Source organism: Eptesicus fuscus, chromosome 4 (assembly GCF_027574615.1).
Source record: "Eptesicus fuscus isolate TK198812 chromosome 4, DD_ASM_mEF_20220401, whole genome shotgun sequence".
In the NCBI taxonomy this organism is placed as follows: Eukaryota; Metazoa; Chordata; class Mammalia; order Chiroptera; family Vespertilionidae; genus Eptesicus; species Eptesicus fuscus.
The window spans coordinates 11,062,184-11,083,424 of NC_072476.1; the positions used below are offsets into that span (position 1 = coordinate 11,062,184).

The 21,241-nt window shown below is 53.7% G+C and overlaps 1 protein-coding gene across 3 annotated transcripts; it reads left to right on the top strand.

The window, feature by feature from the left end:
* Positions 1 to 556: 556 nt before the first annotated feature.
* On the top strand, positions 557 to 16,119 carry UBE2I (ubiquitin conjugating enzyme E2 I). Of its 3 annotated transcripts, none has more exons than XM_008146360.3 (7): positions 557 to 692; positions 5,491 to 5,566; positions 5,700 to 5,783; positions 6,935 to 7,007; positions 12,692 to 12,801; positions 12,903 to 12,982; positions 15,488 to 16,119. In XM_008146360.3, exons 2-7 carry the CDS (start codon positions 5,501 to 5,503, stop codon positions 15,549 to 15,551), a joined length of 477 nt encoding a protein of 158 aa, XP_008144582.1. In that variant the 5' UTR covers positions 557 to 692; positions 5,491 to 5,500; the 3' UTR covers positions 15,552 to 16,119. The 3 variants fall into 3 exon arrangements, with proteins under 3 accessions (XP_008144582.1, XP_054570557.1, XP_054570556.1); XM_054714582.1 differs by lacking the exon at positions 557 to 692 and adding an exon at positions 2,201 to 2,255; XM_054714581.1 differs by lacking the exons at positions 557 to 692; positions 5,700 to 5,783 and adding an exon at positions 2,214 to 2,255.
* The last annotated feature ends 5,122 nt before the right edge of the window (positions 16,120 to 21,241 follow it).

Below are 21,241 nucleotides of genomic sequence, written 5' to 3' on the forward strand. Positions count from 1 at the left end.
CGGGTCAGCTCATTGGACGGATTCGATATACGCCCCACCCAGCGCTCCGAACTGGCCAATTACAAAGGGTTTCACAGGATGCCGTAATCGGAGGATCGCCACCGTGCTGCGACGCTTCTGGGGTTCCTTAGGCCTCGGTGTCCTCTGTCCCTCAACCCTGGGCCTTAGCCCTAAGGAGACCAATGGGACTCGTGCCCGGAAAGGTGCCCGCGGGGCATCCGGGGAGCCCTTGGAGATCTCGGTCTCCGCCTCCCCCCGCTGCTTACCGGCGTGTCCTCGAGTGGACGCGCGCATCGCAAAGGGGAATTTGCAGACACTCCCTCACATTGTGGACGCGGCTCCTTTAAGAGCACAGGTGTCCAGGGCGCCGCCTGACTGGAAAGCCGCCCCCCGGCTGGGCTCCCTGGGCGAGCTTGGGGCGCGGACGCGTGGCGGCGGGGCGCAGGCAGCACGTGGCATGCGGTGGCGAGGGCCGCTCGGGACGCCGGGCGGCGGCGGCGGCACGAGATATAGGCACGCGGCGGACAGACCCCGCAAGCCCCGCCCGCGCCCCGCCCGCGCCGGGGTCCTCGGAGCGCTCGGGCTGCGCGCGGAGCGGGCTCGGGAGGGAAGTCCCGAGACAAAGGAAGTGCCGCGCCGCCTCCGTCGCCGCCGCTTCGTCCGCCTCGCTCGCCGGGCCGCGGCCGCCCTAGGTGAGCCCAGGTGGAAGGCGCACAGGGTGCGGCGGCGGCGGGACAGGGGCCAGACCTCGGGGGCGCGGGCCTCCGCCGCCGTCGGGCCGGGCTTCTCCACCCACGGTCCCCTGGGCCCCCACCCCCGCCTCTTGCGCGCCCCCCGACCTGACCCCGACCCCGCGCCCGGGAACCGTCCGCCTGGGAGCTGTTGACGCCTCGGGCTACGGCGCGACCTAGCTGGCCCGGCCTCGGCGTCGTCCCGGCCTTGGGGCTCCCGTCGCTTTCCCTTGTGAAAGTGTTGGCGTCCCCTCCGGCGTGGGCTCGCGGTGCGGCCGGGGAGCCGAGGCGGGATTGACAGGAGCTTTCCCTCCATTGAGGGACGTGCGTTTCCTGGGTCACGGGTCCGCACACAAACCTGTGGCGCTCTCCAGCCGGGCAGAGAGGCCCAGCAGCGAGAGTTAAAAGTCTTGGATTGCAAAATTGCGCTGGTTGGATTGGGGGTGGGGGGCGGGGATGATGTCTAAAATTCAAAACAAGTCTGAGTTTTCCTGCGCCTCTAAAGAGCTCCACTTGCCGTTGGTGGGACCCTGAACATCACTTCGCTGGAGGGAGAGTTTTCTTTTGTTTTTAAGATTGCTTTCTACCAGTTGAAGGGAGCTTGGAACTGATATTTTCGTGAGTAGGAGGAAAGGAAGGGAATGAGGATCACGGCTTGCATTCGTTCCTAAATCAGTTTTAAGTGGTTTGGTTTGTATATTTTGAAAGCATGCTTAGCTCCTCGGTTTGCAAAGTTACTGTACTGTTTGCGAAGTTAGCTTTGTTTCTTTTTCAAGAGGATAGCTCTAAATGTAGCTCTAAATGTATGGAATCGTTACCTTTAGGTAGAGCACATATCCATCAGACAAAGGAGATGGGTACTAGTTTGTCCTGATTTGCTTGTGACCTTTCAGGTGGTTTAGGGGTGAATTGTGCGTGCTGTTGTGTCTTTGGTGCACCTCGAGGTTCGGGACCTTGCTTCGGAAACAGCCTGGGATCCTGGGAGGTTTGTCGAGAAAGAACAGGAAGTGCTGCATGGGCAGAGGGTGACCTGAGGCCGGGTGCTTAGATAGGCAAAGTGCATACCTTCCCCCTGAGGGAGTTTGTGTTTGTTTCAACCTGGGCCACCTGTGGGGTCAGGGTACCATCGCCCATTTACAGATGAGGAAGTTGAAGTTGGGGGAGATGAACAACTTGCTACACTCACAAAGCCAGTAAGTAGGTCTGAAGTCTCTGCTGTCAACCAGCAGAACTGATCTGAGAAGAGTGGGTTCATGGGCAGACCTCCCCACTAAGCCTTTGTCCCGCAGGCTGTCTCTAGTAGTTCATAGATATTTTATCTTTGCATCTGCAAGTTGCAGCCTTAGCTGCTCCTTCTGTTTCTCTCTGTTGGGGAAGGCAGAGTTAGTTTTAAGTGGGATTCTGAATGAGCCCTTCTGTTTTGTAATTAAAATGTAACAAACTGGCTGCTTTGCCCTGGACTGGAAAGGCTCCCAGGAGTGGAAGCACCATCTTGAAGACTCGTGCCTGCCTGGGACACTGCAGGTAAACACCTGTAGCTCTTTGCCCTGATGGTGGGAAGAATCTTACTAGTGCCTGGTCTGGCCCATTGGCACTCCTGTGGAACTGCCGCTCATTATTAGCGTTTCGTACCTGGGACAACCACAGCGAGGCACTAGGACAGGGTCTCCGTGTGCAGCTTTGTTCCATCCTCAGAGCAGAAGAGGCGGGTCCTGGCACAGGGTCAGCAGGAGGTAGGCTACGCTTGGGATCACCTGCTGGCCTCAGCCCCCTGAGCGTTGTGGGGCCCTGCACAGTATCCATGGTTGCTCAGTGTTCCAGAGCTGGCCTGGGCTTCAGAAACCAGTTTTGATGCCTGGCTAAGGGCCTTCCTTATGCCTCACTTAAACAGTGCTTACCAGGTTGCTTGTCTTTGGTCACTGAACTTTTGTGTTAATTCAGCAGAAGCATCCTGCCAGCCTGTGCTGTCTGCTATGCCATGGCCAGCGATGAGGGGCCTGCCCTCTGGGGGCAGGGGGCAGTGCTTTGGAGGCTAGCATGTGCTGTGCCCTCAAACCTGGAGGTGGGGATATGGATGACATGGGTCATGCCATTTAGAACCAGTTGAAGTGAAGACTTAGAGAAACTGAGAAATGACTAATTTTCCAACATCAGGGCTACAACTCAAGCCTCCCAGTCATCACTGTCTCTGCCCACTTCTGACAGAAGCTGCTGGTTTGCTCCTCTGCGTACCACCCCGGAGGCTCTCACGTCCCTCATGCAAGCCTACCCTTTCCACTCTCCTCTGGCCCACCAGGACCTTCTGTTCCTGAACCATGTTGCCTGGAACAGCCTCCTGCCAGGTTGCTGCAGGCTGTGCTTGGTTGGCCACCTGGCCGCTACTGGAAAGCAAGTGCCTCTCATCCCCGTAGTGCTGTTTGCATCTCCAGCATTTCCTCCCCTGTGAGCGCACACCCCCACCCCCACCCTGGGGCAGCGCTGCATCCTGTCAGGCTCTCACCTCTGGTTTGGTCAAACCCCCTGGGGAAGAAATGGGCAGACCAGAGCTTGGGGTTGTATGGTGCAGTGAGCAGTTCTATTGGGTGCAAGCCTGGTGTTATTCTACTTTGGACCTAATCTTGAGGTTGGATAAAGGTGTGTTCTGGAGTCACAGTGCTGGAGCTAGGGACCACAGTCCAAATTGGTCATCTGTCACCTGTCGCCCTTGACTGAAGGGCTTTGATTTTTCCCCCACTTTCCTTGTGATAACATAAGTGTACCTGTTTCTTGAAAATGGACCACATCCAGTTGGTCTGGCGGTTTATATAGTAACTGGGTCCTGAGACCTGGGTTCCTTGGTGGGGTTGGAGGCGACAGTGCTTTTCTGCAATGGCAATCCCAAACCCTCCTTCTTCTGTGCCTACTTCTTGGGAAAATAATCGTTCAAGAGCTGCCCAAAACCCAGAGCACTGGGGCCCTTCCAGAGTTCCTGACTCCATGTGGCCTCAGGCCTGCGGTGTGTATTTGATGCCTGCTGTTGAACTGTTGGCCTGACCTAACACCTCATCCACAAATAGTGGGAGCCTTGAGCCTGGGGGGAGGGAATGTGCAGGACAGCCAGGTGGTGTGGATACTGGGGTGAAGGGCGAGATTTGGGTTGCTGAGGGAGTTGTAGATCAGCCTGGGGAGGGGTAGGGTGGGGTGGGAGGGGAGGTTGAAATAGTAGTTACTAAGCGCAGGAGAGAAAGTAGCCCTGCCACCCACCCACTGGTCAGAAGACCACCTGGGTTTGTGTTGAGGCTCTGGTCTTAAGGGGCAGGTTCTTCTGGACCTCCCTTCCTATCTCAAGAACAGGCCTGTGTGGAGGCTGGGCAGGAGAGCACGGCTGCTGTCGAGCCATGTCCTGCTGGAGATGTTTTTCCCACACAGGGTTGAGAGCCCTGTTGTCGTTGTGGAGGGCACCCCACATTGTTCTCAGGCACTTGTGCTGGCCTTTCCCTGCAGAGGTAGAGAGGAGACCTCTCCCCTAGCCTCAGTATAAAGCTGGAGGCCTGGGGAAGCTGCTGATGACCATTTGTCTTGTGAAAGCCTTGTTTATGGTAAATGCATGGACTTAACCCAAGGTATCTTCAGTGTTTCCCTGGACTTTGAGGACCAACAAGCACACTTGGGGTCAAATTCTCCAGCAGGTGTTGTGACCATGTCACCTCTGCAGATTCACTGCCCTGCAGTCTGGTCTGGTGTGCAGGCACCTGAGGGCCCCAGGCTGTTAATTTGAACAGCTAAAGGCACTAAGCCTTGAGAGTCTGTGGTCCAGGCCTGCTGAGGTCTTCTCACTCCTGCCTGGTGCTCCTGAGGAGTTCCTGGGCTCTGTTAGCCTGCTTCACTTTTGTTGCCTTTCCCAAAGTAAATGGGAGACGGGCCTTGATCCATTAGTTGTTTGTCAAGTGCCAAGGTGGGGCTATAGGATGAGAAAGTGGAGGGGGCAGAGCAAAGAGCCTGGGACCCTGGTGACACGTGGGTCTGTCGGCTGCTGGGGCCAGGTGAGCTGTCTCTGGACTTGTCCACAAAGCAGTTGAGCTGCCCTCCTCCCTGGTGCACTTTTCCACTTGGTTGCCTTCAAGAATAAGGGTCATCCTGGCTAGGCCTGAATCTGAATTCTGAGCCCTGATTCTAAGTTGGGCTGACAGCACCCCCACATCCCTGCACCAGGAGAGGGAAGCGATTCATCCCTGCCCTTCCCAGGTCTCAAGCCAGCATTCTGGGTATCCCCACCTGGTCCTGCTTTTTCTGTGTATATGATGGTAGGACTGGACCCCCACTGCTGGGTGTGACTAAAGTGGGGGATGGAAGGCACGGGTGCCAGGTGTCTGCTGGGAGTACTCGGCATCCCTTCCTGCACAGCACCTAGCAGCTCTGAGACCCAAGCCTGTGGCTTCGCCTTTCTGAAACACTGTGTCACCGTGTAATGGAGCATGAGGGGTGCCGTGGAGCCCCGGGGCTCGGCAGTTGACAAGTAAGGCACCCACATGGAGGTGTCCAGGAGGCCCAGGCCTCCTCTGGTGATCTGCCTTAGGAGAAGGCTGGAGTCAGGGCCTGATTCCTGTCCAAACGCTGGGTGGGGCCGCTTGCTAAGCTCATACATGATCTCTGTGGTCCATGTGAGAGCCTTCACTTACCCGCTTTTCTTGGAAACAAGTCTGCTCACTGAGCAGGTGTGAGGGAAGGGGCTGAAGGAACCAGGTTTTCCTTCTGATCCCATTTCTGCTGTCTCTTTTAGGACTTTGAATATGTCGGGGATCGCCCTCAGCAGACTCGCCCAGGAGAGGAAAGCTTGGAGAAAAGACCACCCATTTGTAAGGAAGGCTTTATTTCTTCATGTCGCTCAGCGGATCATCTCCCTGACGGGGGTGGGAGGCACAGGGTTCCTGTGGGCAGCTAAGATGAGCTGCCGCAGAGCTGATGTGCTTGTGTGTGGTTTTCTCTCAGGGTTTTGTAGCTGTCCCAACAAAAAACCCCGACGGCACGATGAACCTCATGAACTGGGAGTGTGCCATTCCAGGGAAAAAAGGGGTAAGAAGCACCCATGCTCAGGTGTGGGGTGGACTGTTGGGAACACTTCAACCCTTCACAAGGACTTAGGTTCAAGTGTGCATAACGTGATGATCACACAGCCAGGGGACATGAAATGGTGGCACAAGGTTAGTGTGACATGTGGCACCACCCCACCCATCCCTGGCAGTTTTTCTGAATGAAGGAACTGAGCTGCGGCAGGGGTAGTAGGCCCAGATCCTGCTGCATCTTTGGGAGCAAAGGGAGTCTTTGGAGACAGGATGGGAAAGGGGCTGTAGGTGCCATGCGGGCCTTCAGGTTTATCCTGGGTGTGTGAGCCTGAACTGGTTGCAAATCCATGACCACTTATGATGGCTGCATGGGGCCCCATATGTCCTTCACACACAGCCACAGTCCTCCAAGGTGGTGCCTTCTTGGCTGCGCTGAGTGTATCTGGCCCATTTAGAACCAGTGCATTTGAGGCATTAGGGAGTGAGGGTCTCCAACAGCCCAACGTATGTCTCTTCCCAGTGACTCCAAGGGAAGGGAAGACCCCTGAGACTTTTGGGTTGTGCTGAGGCCTCATTGCCTCCACTTCCCCCCTCCATGGTCTCTCGTGAGAATCCACGATGCTCAGCCACGGTGTTTTCTTGACAGTCTCCTTCCCTTGCATTGAGCCGGCAGGATTAGGACTTTGTCCACAAGAAAATTTGGTCTGGGTTTGCTTCAACTGAAACTCTGTTGAGGGCCCAGCATGCACCCCAGCCTCCATTGAACCCATACATGGCCCCTTATCTTAGGGTGAGTGAGGCTGGTGGACTGTAGCCGGCTCCCTCCCAGTTGGGAAGGAGTGTTGGACTGAAGAGCTGGAGGCTGGCGAGGGACAGGCGGGACCTGAGGGAGGGGATCTGCATTTGAGCTCACTTCAGTCCTTACCTGGCTGCTCAGGTACAGACCCTGAACCCCGCCTTGGGCCGCTAGTCTGTTCCTCTCCAGGGAGGACTCCTTCCCATTGGCCCTTGGGGCTCATGGGGGTCCCGCCAGTCCTGTTGTGGGGTCATTGAGCTATGGGCAGGTTACTGGGGGCTGTGTAGCAGCAGCATGCCCCTCTCCTCCTGGGCCTCCGCAGTAAGAGGCGGCGCACATCTAATCACAGCTTCATTTCCTAACAGACCCCTTGGGAAGGAGGCTTGTTTAAACTACGCATGCTCTTCAAAGATGACTATCCATCCTCACCTCCGAAATGTAAGTACAACGAAGTCCTCAAAGGTTGGCTTTGATCATGCTCCAGCAGAGATCTGAGTCCTCTTCAGAGAGCTGGCCTCCGGGGGTGTCAGTTATTTCACACTCTGCTCCACACAGGGTGCCCCGCTGCTCTGATCCCTGTGGCTACGTCACACTGATCCTTACGGTTGACTGTGGAGCTGAATGTTTCTAGCCCCGGGGTGGGAGGTGCACCTAACAGACCAAGTCTCCAGGCTTCGCTCTACAACTGGGAAGCTCCCAGACCCTGGCATGAATGTTGATGAGATCCAGGTGAGGCTCCTGAACCTCAGTGCCTGTCAGGGATGAGGCCACAGCATACCTGCCCCGGATGGGGATGGACATGCAGGAGAAACACCATTAAGAACCTTACTCAGAGGGTTTTTTTGCTGTGACCTGTCATCTGTTAAAATTTCACACCCAACTCCGTGCCTGCATCTGTAGCCTGGATGGATAGCACACTTAAGCCAACAGAGAAGGCGGCAGAAAGAAAAGGCCAAGGCCGTGTTTAAAACAGGGCCACAGGTAGACCATCGTGATACAGTTTAGCAAAACTCAGGATGAGGGGGAGAAGGCACCAAATCTCTCCCCCTCGGCAACTAGAAATCAACAAATACTGTCCACAGCTGGTTAATTGAATGAGTTGGCATGCACCTCAGTGTGTCAGAAAGTGCCCGGCATGTGGGAAGGCAAGACTACATGTTAACTCGTGGTTAGTGATTTAAGAGATAGAAGTATGTTTCCCATTGAAATAGCATCTAGCAAAAGACTTACTTAAATTATCAATTCATAGCATAACCACTGGGATGGAGACTTACTTCATTTGGGGTGGTTCTTTGCTGTTTGAATTTTTTGTGTGTGTGTCATGTGTAGGTATTACTTTAAATAAGAAGTGAGATAAATTGTAGCTGCTTTTATTACTTCTATGCAACATTACACTGGAATTCCAAGCAAATGTAGCAAGGTAGGAAAAAGAAATCCCAACAGAGAAATGGAAAAGGAAGACTTACACCATAGACCATCTTTCTCTGAGGCTGTTTATTAAGGTTGCTGAATAAAAGGTTAACTTATAAAAACCATTTCCATACTATTGCAACAAATGAAAATATTTTTTTATTATTATTTTGTTGTTATTGTTAATCCTCACCCAAGGACTTTTTTTTTTTTTTTTTTTTCTTCATTTATTTTCAGAGAGAGTGGAAGGGAGCCAGAGAGAGAAAGAGAAATATTGATGTGAGAGAGACACATCGATTGGTTGCCTCCCACATGCACCCCAACTGGGGCTGGGAATCAAACCTGCAACCCAGGTACATGCCCTTGACTAGAATCGAACCTGGGACCCTTCAGTCTGCAGGCCGATGCTCTATGCACTGAGCCAAAGCGGCTAGGGCTACAAATGAAAGTTTCTAAACTGTACCTTTTAAAAAAAATTTTAATTTAATTTTAAAAAATAATAAACTGTACCTTTTATAGTAGCATCAGGTACCTAGGAGTAAATCCAATAAAGACATTTAAGACCTCTATACTGGAAACTAAACCATTTCTGAGAGAATGAAGGACAGCCTGAATAACTGGAGAAATGGGCCGAGTTTATGAATCAGGAGGCACGCTGTTATGAAGATGTCAGGTCTCTCCAAGTTGATCTACAAATTCAGCGTAATCCCAGTCAGAATCTAAGCAGATTTTTGTGGAAATTGTCACACACAGGCTGTAAAATGTAGGAAATGCAGAGTGCCAAGACTTGCTGTGGCTCTTGGAGTTCTAGGAGGGGAGGATGGTGCAGCCTAAGTTGGGGCTCACTGGGAAAAAGTACCAAGACCTGTTAGCAGGACAGGCAAGACATGAATCCGGTTGAGACCTCCTAAAGAAACATAGTAGTTGAGATGGCAAAGAGTCCAGAAAAACACAGGTGTACAATGGAGTGACTTATGAGAGGTGACACTGCAGTGCATGGGGAGAGGTTGGTCTTCTAATGCATGGACTGGGACAGCCGATTGTCCCAGTGGGAGAATAGAGAACTCAATTTCCCCCTATAGAGCAAAGCCTTCCGGGTGGATTGTGCTGCCCAGTGGGAAGGCGGGTGGGACAGTACAGCTTTTAGAGGAAGACAGGAGGATGTCTTCATGACTTGGGTAGGCAGAGCTTTCTTAACCAGGAAAGCATGAAAAGTGCTTTTCCCCCAGAGGAGGGAAATGATGGATTGGACTACACTGAAATTAAGACCATCTCTTCACCAAAAGACACCACTGACAGTGAAGAGGGGAGAAAATTGTATCTATATATCAATACTTATATTGAATACTAGAGGCCCGTTGCATGAAGATTCGTGCAATAGGCCTTCCTTCCCCTGGCTGCCGGCACCCGGAACCCAGGCCTTGGCTTTGGCTGCCGCCTTCAGCCTTCTCTCCAGCTGGAGCGCCGCTCCTATAGCTCCCTCCGCCCACCGCCCTCCTCCTCATAGCAGGCGTCCCACCCCACCCGGCTGCTCTGCCCAGACCTGCCCAGACAGCCCAGAGTGGCTGGGGGAGGGAGGGTGGTGCATGGCTGCCACCATCTTTGTTGGGTTAATTTGCATACCCACTCCTGATTGGCTGGTGGGTGTTGCAAAGTGATGGTCAATTTGCATATTTCTCTTTTATTAGTGTGTATATCAAGAGCCTCTACAAATCAATAAGAAAAAGACAGCCATTTGATGGAACAGGCCCTTGGCAAGAGGTTGTCCACCTGGCCAATCAGCACAGAAAGAGATGCCTAACTTCATTACCGGAAAATTACCAGTTACAGCCACAGAATGAACAGGCAGATAACTGAGGCTGCAGAGCAGCAGAAGCCCACATAGGTGCACTAGAGAAAGAGTAAATTTTGAACATTTCCTTTGGAAAGCTGTTTGCCATGTCTACTGAAGCTAAACTTATCCCTACCCTAGGACCCAGCTGTTCAACTCAAGTAAATATTCAGTAGAAATGCATACACATGTTCACCAAAAGGCATGGACAAGCATGTTTATGACAACTCTCTCTGTAAGAGCCAAAAGCTGGAGACAACCCAAGTGTCCATTCAGAATAGAATGGGTAAATCAGTGCAGCAGCAAGAATGAGGGATCTACAAGTGCTTAGCAGGAATGAGTCTCCCAAATGTGATGTTGAGTGGGGGGAGCCAGACACAGAGGAGCTTATGCTGGAGTCCTTTTCTGAAGGTCAACAGGCCATGCAGTGAATGATGTGAGGAGTCAGGAGGGGACTTCATATGGAAGAAAGCCAGGAGAGACGGAAGTGGGGCTGAGGGGCTTAGGGAATGCTTGTATTCATCATTGGTATACTTTTTTAGCTAAGAAACAAGATTGGTAAATCAGATCAAATTCCAATTAGGGCCCTACCTGGTTTGGCTCAGTGGATAGAGCATCAGCCTGTGGACTGAAGGGTCCCAGGTTCGATTCCAGTCAAGGACACATGCCCGGATTGTGGGCTTGATCCCCAGTAGGGGGCGTGCAGGAGGCAGCTGATCAATGATTCTCTCTCATCATTGATGTTTCTCTCTCTCCCTCTCCCATCCTCTCTGAGATCAATAAAAATATATTTTAAAAAAATTCAAATTAGGTACTTGTGTTCACCAAATGTACAATTAAAAGAGCAAAAATGCAAAGTCAGAGTAGGAGGAGATATCTGTAAGACATGTAATTGACATAAGGCTTGTATCCAGAATATGTAAGAGCTCCTACAAATCAATGAGACAACCCAATAGAAAAGTGTACAAGAGACTTGAACAAGAACTTCTCCACGTCCTAACCAGTTTGGCTCAGTGGATAGAGCATTGGCCTGTGGACTCAGGGGTCCCAGGTTCGATTCCGGTCAAGGGCATGTACCTTGGTTGCGGGCACATCCCCAGTGGGGAGTGTGCAGGAGGCAGCTGATCATCTCTCTCATCAATGTTTCTAGCTCTCTATCCCTCTCCCTTCCTCTCTGTAAAAAAATCAATAAAATATATTAAAAAAAAAAAAAAGAATTTCTCCAAAGAAGTAGCCAGTTTATCCCAGTAAATGAAAGGTGCTCACCCTCAGAGGTTATCATGGAAATACAACTTAGAGCCATGAGAGGCAACCACGATTCATTTAACAATGGCCAAGTCGGGGGCCCAGCTGGTTTGGCTCAGTGGATAGAGCATCAGCCTGTGGACTGAAGGGTCCTGGGTTTGATTCTGGTCAAGGGCATGCCCGGGTTGCAGGCTCGATCCCCAGTAGGGGACATGCAGGAGGCAGCCAATCATTGATTCTCTCTCATCATTGATACTTTTATCTTTCTCCTGCTCCCTTCCTCTCTCGAATCAATAAAAATATATTTTTTTTTAAAAATGGCCAAAATCCACAGCTGATACACCAGGTGTTGGCAATACTGTGAAGCAGTGAGTTGTAAGTGGGTACAGCCACTTTGGAAACTGGTAGTATCTATTCACATTCAACACAGACACCTGTGATCCGCATTTCCACATGGAAATGCACATGTGTTCACCAGAATTCACATCCAGGAACAATCACAGCTTTATTCGTATTCACTCAAATGTGCACCTGCAGCCGAAGCCGGTTTGGCTCAGTGGATAGAGCGTCGGCCTGCGGACTGAAAGGTCCCGGGTTCGATTCCGGTCAAGGGCATGTACCTTGGTTGCGGGCACATCCCCAGTGGGGAGTGTGCAAGAGGCAGCTGATCGATGTTTCTCTATCATCGATGTTTCTAACTCTCTCTCCCTCTCTCTTCCTCTCTGTGAAAAATCAATAAAATATATATTTTTTTAAAAATGTGCATCTGCAGTGAGGTGGGCAAGTCATGGGCGGCCAGTCTCCCAGTGGATGCTGTGCAGCAACAGGAGTGAGTAACTGCCACTCCCTGTGAGGGTACGTGACCCATGAGTGCAGAGTGGGGAGAGCCTCCTGTGGTTTGTGCGCAGGCAGTTCAAGGCGTCCTTTCTGGGATTACAGGCTGGTTTAGTTGGGCAAATGGAGTGGGCGATCTATGAAGGAGTTTTCTGAGAAGCTGTTGATGTTAGTGGATTGTATTTAGTTTTTGTCAGTAATTCATCAGGCTGTACTAGACTTGCTACACTTTTCTAGGTAAAATTAATGTTTAAAAATAAAGAGAAAGTACCCAGAAAAAGGGATAAAGAAATACGCTAAAATGTCAGCTGTGGTTAATGGTCCCTAGGTAGAGCTCATGGCAGTTTTTTTCCTGTTCTTTTATATTTTCAAACTTTTTATATGTATTAATTTTTAAAAAGAAAATAAACTCTTTCTCATTTGGAAGGACCTTGGCTGCTTCCCCAGGACCTATTCACCTGCTGCAGCAGCCCCTTCCCATCCTCCCGAGTCCAGACTGGCTGGGGAGGCCGCCTGGGGCTCCGCTCTGACTCTCACTGTCCTGAAGCAGGTCCCGGGGAGTGATGTGGCTCTACCTGAGTCCACTGGAAGGCACACTTGCTCCTCTCCTGCCTCTTCCTACCTCCTCCTGCCTTGTGGCCAGTTTTGTTTTTGTAAGCAGTTTTTGGGAAATGCCTGCTGACCAGCAAGGTGTTCCAGTGCAGGGAAGATGGGATGGTGGGGGGGGCACTCATCAGGACAGGACATTATCCTGTAGGACAGCTGTCACCAAAATACATTTCCCTTTCTCCATGTGATCTAGGCAAATTTGAACCACCATTATTTCACCCGAACGTGTACCCTTCGGGCACTGTGTGCTTGTCCATCCTCGAGGAAGACAAGGACTGGAGGCCAGCCATCACAATTAAGCAGGTATGCAGCGTGCGGGCCTCGCCTCAACCTTCCTTCAGGACCAGCGTTTGCCTTTTGAACTGCTGACCTCCCACCTTGCTTTGTTTTTCTCTCTCACACAGATCTTATTAGGAATACAGGAACTTCTAAATGAACCAAATATTCAAGATCCAGCTCAAGCAGAGGCCTACACAATTTACTGGTTAGTGATCTGGCCCCTCTTGCCGTGACCTCTCTCGTCAGCTTGCACGGCCTTCCCCAGAAGTCCTATCTAGGCTGCCTGTAAGAAAGGGAGCAGTAGGCAAGCTGTGGGTGGGTGGGTAGTCCTGACCCTCCCAGCAGCCTAGGAGGGTGGCCTACACACAAGCTCACCTGGCAGCTTACCTGGGATCAGTGCCGAAAAGGAGGGACTAAGGTGGCCAGGGAGGCTTCCGAGGAGGAGCTGCATGTGCAAAGGGCCTATGGTGGCAAGAATGGGCGGCCAGGGCTGGTGTGGCCAGAGCAATGTTGGTGGGGGTTGGCAGGAGGCAGTCACATGACATGGGCTCCTATTGGACTACTTTGCCCCTGATGGGATATCGCCAGTCAAACCCTGTGCCTCCTGCAGCCCGTTTCAGCTCAGAGGGAAAGGTGTGGAGGAAGAGGCCACGGACCTCCCACTTGTGCCCTCCTTGGGCCCAGCCTGAGTATGGCAACTCCAAGGACATGGTCCACTAGGGCAGTGGCGCTCCGACTTGCTCTTGGTCATCTGGGTGCTCTGGAAAATACCTGGGTGTCTGGTATTTCTTAGTGTGAGCAATGGAGCTAAACCTGGTACGTGGGCTGGCTGGGTGGACAGGGGAGGACCCTGGCCTTCCTGGCCAGCCTCCCCAGCTGGTCTGGGCAGGGGCTTGTTCCTTCCAAGGGGGCTGTTTCTGGAATTGCAACAGGTAGGCGGCTCTGAGCTGCTCAGGTGGCCTGAGTTCATCTGTAGAGAAGCACCAGGTTGCAAGAGGTGCCCCCTTCCTTCCCCCAAATGGCTTTAAGTTCCTGGGTCCAGCCCAGTTTTGGCCCGGGGCGCCCCCTTGTGGCCAAGAGTGGCAAGCCGCTCCTGGGCAGGGTCAGTTTCTCCTCCCAGCCCCGGGAATTGCTGTTAGTGATTCCAGTGGAGCTGCCTTGAATTTACTTGGCTGCTGTGCAAGAGCAACTCCAGGAGTTCTCTTATCTTGACCCTTGAACTGGATGCTGTGTAGTTTTCACCGCAGCATCTGTCTGCATTAGGCCGTGTCAGCCTACGCCTCTGTAAATAGGGCCACTTGGGTCCTTGGTATTTGAGCTGAGCCATTGCAATAGGCCACACGGCCCACAAAGCCAAAGTGTCTTTTGCTGGCTTAGAGAGAGCCTGCCAGGCGTGGGGGTGTGGCCGTGTGGGGGTGGTGCCTTGGGCGAGTTGTGCATGTGCCTTGGTGGCGCTCACTGTGTAGTTGTAGTATTGCGGCATTCGCAGCATGGGTTCAGCGGGCCACTGCTGTGTGCCAGTGGCTGCTCCCGGTTGGTGCCTACTCAGGATTGGAGCATCTTTTCTGTACTACGAGCTCCTTATGTGCCAGATGGCATCATACACTACTTCACAGGAATGAGACATTATTTCTCCTGTACGCATCTGGTTTAAAAGCACCTTTTGTGAAATAAGCTTAATCTCTTTTTTCAGATCTCTTTTCTTGTGTTTTCGGAAGGTCACAGGGCATGTCCTACACTGGCAGGTGCTCTAGGGCAGACACCCTGTGCCAGACCTCGCTTGGTAAATGGCAGGGCTGGACTGTGCTGCCTCTGCTATTGCCTCCAGCTCCTTCCAGAGCCTTCCTAGCTAGCTGCCTCCACCCTGGGGGTCTGGGCCCTTGGCCAGGGTGGAAGCACAGGAGCGCAGACTCCTCGCAGCACGGCCTGGGCGGCAGAAGCTTGTCCTCTGGCTTTCACTCTTGGCTCTTGGCCAGGCGTGGTGCTGACACTGGCCTCCTGGGACTGTGTGCACCTGGGCACCACGCCAGCTCAGGGCAGGCTCCAGGCAAGTTTCTGCCTCTCCTGGTGCTGGCATTGCCGCCTTTCCCCAGAGAGACTAGAGAGGAGGCCTGGGGTACCAGGGCCTGTTGTCTGCACTGGGCAGAGCTAAGAGAAATTCTGTTGGCCCCTCTGTGCCTCAACCCTGGGGCCTGCGCCGTGGGCAGGGACCAGTGCTCTGAGAGGCCATACTTGTTGCGAGCACAGCTTAGAAGGAGCCCTGGCTTTCTTAGGGTATGAGTGCACGCACTGCGCCTGAGCTCCGAGGCGGGTTCCTGACCAGCCCCTGAAGTATGTGACGAGACCTCTGACCTGGGGTGTCAAGGAGCCCTATTCATAAATATCATCATGGACCCAAGGGCCTCGAGGTCACAGTGCTCCCTTGGTGGCAGCTGGTCTCTGGTGGCAAGTTTGCTGCACTCCCCTGGCCTGGGGCAGTGCCCACCAGAAAGCTGCCCCCACCTCCACACCTTCACACTCGGCACTGAGTGCCCTGGGAAAACCCACCAGATGTCTGTGTCTGTTATTGAAGACTAGATGGGCAATCGGTATTTTCTCTCCAGAATGACTAATGCTGTTTCAAACAAGAGAGAAACCTGCTGGTCACTGGTTAGACTTGAGAGCTTCCAGCCCAGGCTATTCTAACCTGTCTCTCTCTTGACCTCCTCAGCCAAAACAGAGTGGAATATGAGAAAAGGGTTCGAGCACAAGCCAAGAAGTTTGCACCCTCATAAGCAGCGACCTGCGGCAACATCAAAAGGAAGGGATTGGTTTGGCAAGAACTTGTTTACAACATTTGCAGATCTAGCGTTGCTCTATACAATTAATAGTCACCTAGGGGAGGTGGGCGGGCGCCATTTTCCATTTCCGCCACTGGTACACAGTTCTCCACTTGCTGAATTGCCCAGTTTTTCATACAGGGTCTCTTCCTTCAGTCTTTTGTATTTTGATTGTTATGTAAAACTTGCTTTTATTTTAATATTGATGTCAGTATTTCAACTGCTGTAAAATGATAAACTTTTATACTTCAATGAGTCCCTGAGGAGCTAGTTCCCTTTGCTCGCGGGTGCAGGCATGCTTCCCCTGTCAGAGCTACACTACCCTCCAGCTGGCTGTAAGGAAAGGAATCGGCCTGTCCCCTTCCCTCGCGCCTCTGTCCTCCTCTCCGCAGAACCCGGGTTGTGTTGCTATAAGCCTCAGATCCAAAGTCAGCCAGCCTCTTGTTTTCGCATCACTTCCTTTGTGTTTATATGGCGTTTTGTCTGTGTTGCTGTTTAGAGTAAATAAACTGTTTATATAAAGGTTTTTGTTGCATTATTGTCATTAAAAGTATGAGGAGGCAGCCTCAGGGGTGTCTCCACACCCCCCTTCCACAGCTGCAGGCCCCACAGAGCACCGCCTTCGGCCCCAGCAGGTCTCGCTGCCTGTTCCTGGGTCCTGTGTGGCACCTGTCCTGGTCCTTTGTAAATAGTGCTGTGTACAGAGATGATGTGTGTCCGGGGTTTCTGTCCACCCCACCTGGGCCTTTGGGCTATAGAGCACTGGAGTTCAGATCTGGTCAAGTTGGAATTTGTGTCGAGACTCTTCTAAAGCGCACTCTGCCTGAGCCATCAGGAGGAGATGCCTAAACCCAGGCCCGGTTGGCTGAGCCATGGCATGTAGCCTCACATCTGGCACTGCCCTTGGGCCTCTGCATGTAGCATCCTGGCCCTCCATGCTCACTGCATTAGTCCCCACCACTGGGTGCAGGTAGTCTCAGGCACCGGGCCACCCCTAGCGAGCAGCTCCGAGGGCCACTGTCACATGTTCTTTCTGTTTCCTGAAACGCTCTGAAGCTGGTAGCCCAAGGAGGCTGCTCTCAGAAAGAACCCTGGAACATGAGCCCACAACGGATCTTCCAGGAGTCCTGAGTCCTGGCTCTGGGGGAGTACGTACATGGAGACAGGAAGTGACAGAGGGGACCTGGCCTCTGGGTCCCAGTGAGCACAGAGCTGACAAGTACAGAGGTCCAGAACTGGCCCTGTATCAACCAGCCTCACCCTCCCACCAAGGACCATTGTCAGAACCAGGCTGCCTGAGATTCTGGCATATAGACTGAGGCGGGGATGAGGAACACAAGGAGAGCTGGTCAGCCAGGAAGGGGTGCTTCTGTTCACCCTAAGAAATGTGGCCCCCTCAGCCGACAGCATGGCCCGAGGGCCCAGTGCCTTGTTCACTTGCTTAGCTGGACGTCTGTTGGGTTTCTGAGCTCTCGGTTTGATGTTCATGATTATTTCTAATGCGGGGGGGTGCAGTGGGTCATATGTGTATAGCCCCTCCCAGAATGTCTTATTTTGTAATGACTGAATTACACTTAGTAATAGTTACACATGTATATGGTTAATATATATGGAAATGCAATATATTTTCTAGTTAAAGCATTCTAAAGTAATCGATGTTTCTAGCACATTGTCGTGACTTTGGCTAATGAAATGTCCTTTTGTGCCACAGTTCTTGGCTTAACAAAGATGTGAATCTTGTAACAGGAGAACTTGAAATGTGATCATTCTGTTTCTACTGTAAGGGAAGAGAGTGTGTTCCCAGCATGAGGCGCCTAATTAGTGAGGAATTGTGGGCAATAGATTAACCACTGTATCTAAGAATCCTCTAATTAAAACATTTCCACAAACTGCTGCCTGCAGGGTGTGTCCTTTTCCTGCCCCCTCCCACACAGGCCACCCCCTGCTCGCTGTTGCTGTGGTCAGGGAGTTCAGGCCTCTCCACAGCCTCCAGTATTAGACCCTCAGTGACCCAGGGGTGGGGGTGATGTCCCCTGGCGCTGTGGTCAGATCCCTCCTGTGCCCTCTGAGACCCTGGCATGGGCAGGCAAGGTTGGCACACATCTGTGCTGGCCACGGGCCTTGCCCTGCGTCTTCGTGGCCTGCTGGAGCATGGTCTCTCAGCTGGGGTTCTGGGGCTGTGCTTGTCACCTAGATGGACCTTCTCGGGGAGCAGGACGCCATCCCCACAGCCAAGGTGCACACAGGCCCTCAGTTCAGACCCTGATGGGGCCTCTGGGATGTTGTGTCCAGGGCTGGCGGGGGCTTGGTCTGGCCATCATATGGGTGCAGAGCAAGAAGCCTGACCACAAGTGGGATGGGCTAGCTAGCCCTCAGACTCCATCTCCCCAGGGGTGACTGCTCAGAGGCCCAAGTCGTCTGGCCAGGGTGTGGGTCCCCTGTCCTTCCAGGACTGTCCTGGCTGGGCCAGTGCTGTGTCCTCACACCTGTCTGCCCACACAGGCCACATTGCTCCCTGACCTGCTGGCCCAAGGCCTTCCCACATCAAGCCCTGCCATGAGCTGCCTCCAGTTTGAGACTGAAGACAAGTTGGCAGGTTAGAGGCCCAGCATTGATAGGGCTGACAGGTCTGAGTCAGCTTCCGCTAGGAGGCTGAGGGGTACCTGTGCGGCTGGGGCCCAGGAGACGCAGGCTTCCAGCGCTGTGACCCCATCTGCGGAGGCTGTGGGCCCCACGGGGCTGGAGCACCAGGGTCCCATCCTCCCTGCTGCCCCCAGACCCCACAACTGGCTAGAGCACTTGGCCCAAAGGCTCCGGCATCTGTTAGGAGGCCGTTTTCCCTGATCTAGAAGAAAATACAGCAAAGTCATAGAGCACAGACCCGGGTTCCTCACTCCTGGGCTCTGCCCTTCCAGGTGCCCACCCACCCCTTCTTCCAGGATGCCCTCCTGCAGAAAGGTCAGCTGGGTTCTCATGCTGCCCCTCCCATTCCTCCAAGGAGGACAGACTCGGAGCCTCCAGAGCCAGGGACCAGGGCATCTCAGCCCTCAGCTGTGCAAAGAATGATGCCTGTTCCGTGGAGGAGCCGGGTGCTGGGTCCACCTTTAGCTCTACCTCCTGATAATGTGGTGAGTGCGGGAGGTGCTCTTGCTGGGGGTCACACACCTGCTCCTGGGCCAGAAGCTGACGGGAAGGCCAGCGGACAGTGGATGGTGCTCTGCTTCCATGTCCCAGGCCTGGCACAGACTCCACCTGTGCAGGTACTGGCAACAACAGGACCCTACTGAGCTGCCGGTGACTGCACCCCAAGAAGCAGCATCTCAGGCAGGGGGCCATTTGGGCCAGACCCCTTCCCACCTGGAGCCACCTCTGCTGGCAGAACCACTCACGATGGCCTAGGCAATGGAACAGATTCCTGCAGTCCTCAGGGTCCTGGTCCTCAGGAACCCTTTGCCCTGTCCCGTGGCCCGCCCCCTTTTCCTGCCTCTTGTCCTGGCCGGGTGCTGAGGTTCAGAGGGCCATGGGAGGACCCTGACTGCCAGGAGGCCGGGCCTGCAATTCCTAGGGCTGCCCCCAGAGAGTGTGAGCTGGTGGCTTATAAGCCTGTAGTGGTGGGGTGGACTCACAGGTGTCCTCTCCTGTGCCAGCCAGCCTTCCCCTGCTCTGCATTGGCCTTCAGAGTGCTTATCCAGAGCCGGGTGTTTTCCTCCTGGCCCTAGGAGGGAAAGCCGCCCCCCCCCCCCCCCCCGCGCGCACACACACACACACACACACACACACACACACACACACACACACGTGCCAGGCGCTTTCCTGTCAGAAGCCCGGAGGGTATGACCCCCACGTCCCCACCAGCTCCACAGGGCCCAGACCTCTAGGCAGAATGTTGTGCCCTAACACCTGCTGTGATGTGACCCTGTCAGGTCTGGGGCAGAGAAGCCAGGGTGACACTGACTCAGGTGGGCCTGACCTCAGCCTCAGAGTAGGTGGGGAGAATGAAGGGATCAGCTACAAATGGGACCATCGCTCCAGCCCCTGGAAGTGTGTGTGGAGGGAAGTCCTAGGGCTCATCCTTTCCTAGGGAAACAGGCTCAGGGCTAAGCTTGGGACCCAGCCTGTTGCTGTGTGGCCCTAGACAAGCCCTTTCCCCTCTCTGGGCCTCAGTTCACTCATCTACAGAGAACAGTGGTGAAGTCTCTGGGGGGCCTTCTGCCATCTGGCTAGTTAATTAGTGTCAGGGCTGGTGCCTCTGATGCCACTGGCCCCACCTCTGGATCCCCCAGGGCATGGGTGGGTGGTGCAAGCAGGGGCCTCCTCCCCTAGCAGCAGCCCCTCCTAACTTCCTGTTTACAGCCGCTACAGAGTCTCAGTTCTTCCTCCCAAGCCATTATGATCACCATGGCAACCGGACTGGTGTTTGTTCCAACAGGTTGATAGAATCTGACATAAAATTGCAGGGGTGGGGGCACCAGTTCCAAGATCCTGGCGCAGGACCTGCCAGTCCCCCAGGGAAGGACAAGCTGCCCTCATACCCATGGCTGTACCCTGCAGAAGGAAGCCCAGGAGCAGCTGGTGGCACGGCGTCCGGGCCCCCTCTCCTGCTTCCATGACTCATCTCTGTCCCAGGCAGTCCATGCATATCCTGAACAGCCTCGGCCCTCATCTGCCTGGCTGTGCTGGGTCAGGGTGGAAGTAGGGCCTCGGGACAGAGCTTATAGGAGAACCTAACCTGAAATTCTGTCCCCCGCCCTGCAATGCAGTCTCTAATCCCCTACAGTCTCTCTCTCTCTCTCTCTCTCTCGCTCTCTCTCTCTCTCTCTCTCACACACACACACACACACACACACACGCGGTAGTTCTTGGTTTCATCTTACAAGGATGGGTGGGTATATGGCAGCATGATGTGAGTCTGTGTCTGGAAGCTGTGACAGGTGGTAGCCCCATCAGAGAGAGGCCCGCCCCACCCCTGTGTAGGGGAGAAGCCCCCTGTAAGTGGGCGGTTCGCTGAAAGAGGCAGTGGTTAAGGTTGGTGCCTCCCTACGTGGAGCTATGCTCTGGAGCCCTGTTACTCCAGCCTTTGGGTCTCCCTTCAGCTTGCCTGACTCCTGGCCTTCCCAGAGAGAACTGTCCTTGCCTCTGAGCCTGAACTGTGGGTCCAGGCTTGTGTTTCTGTCCTCTAGGGTGAAAACTCCAAATCTCTGTCTGACCCCCAAGGACAAGGTGCTGTGAGGATCCAGCAGGGTGAGCCAAAGCAGGGCTGGGATCCAGGGACCCTGTGCACCTCAGGAACAGAAGCTCTGCACAGCCGCCCCGGTTCTCCAGGGTGGCCCGGACGCCCAGCAGCACTGGGGCTTGTAGAAATGCAGACGGCCCGCCCCAGCCCAGACTTTTGGAATCAGTAGCTTTGGGGTGGGCCGGCAATCTGTGTTAAGAAGCTCCCCAGGTGACTGCGGTCAAGTCCCAGAATGCTGAGTGGATATGGAGTGGGGAGCCCAAAAGGGACGCTAACAGTGGGCTGGGAAATGCGCGGGTGGGGTCCAGCTCAGGCCCTGGGGTTCCACAGGCTGTGTGACCAGGACTGGCTCAACCTGGGGTGCATGGGGCCTCATCTGGACCATGGGGACGATCACCTCAACAGGTAGTCA

Bases quoted from the DNA above. Each gene is read 5' to 3' on its own strand.
- UBE2I (XM_008146360.3), top strand. From the start codon at position 5,501: ATGTCGGGGATCGCCCTCAGCAGACTCGCCCAGGAGAGGAAAGCTTGG. The intron at 5,567-5,699 runs GTAAGGAAGGCT...GTTTTCTCTCAG, and splicing joins GGAGAAAAGACCACCCATTT to GGTTTTGTAGCTGTCCCAAC. The intron at 5,784-6,934 runs GTAAGAAGCACC...ATTTCCTAACAG, and splicing joins CCATTCCAGGGAAAAAAGGG to ACCCCTTGGGAAGGAGGCTT.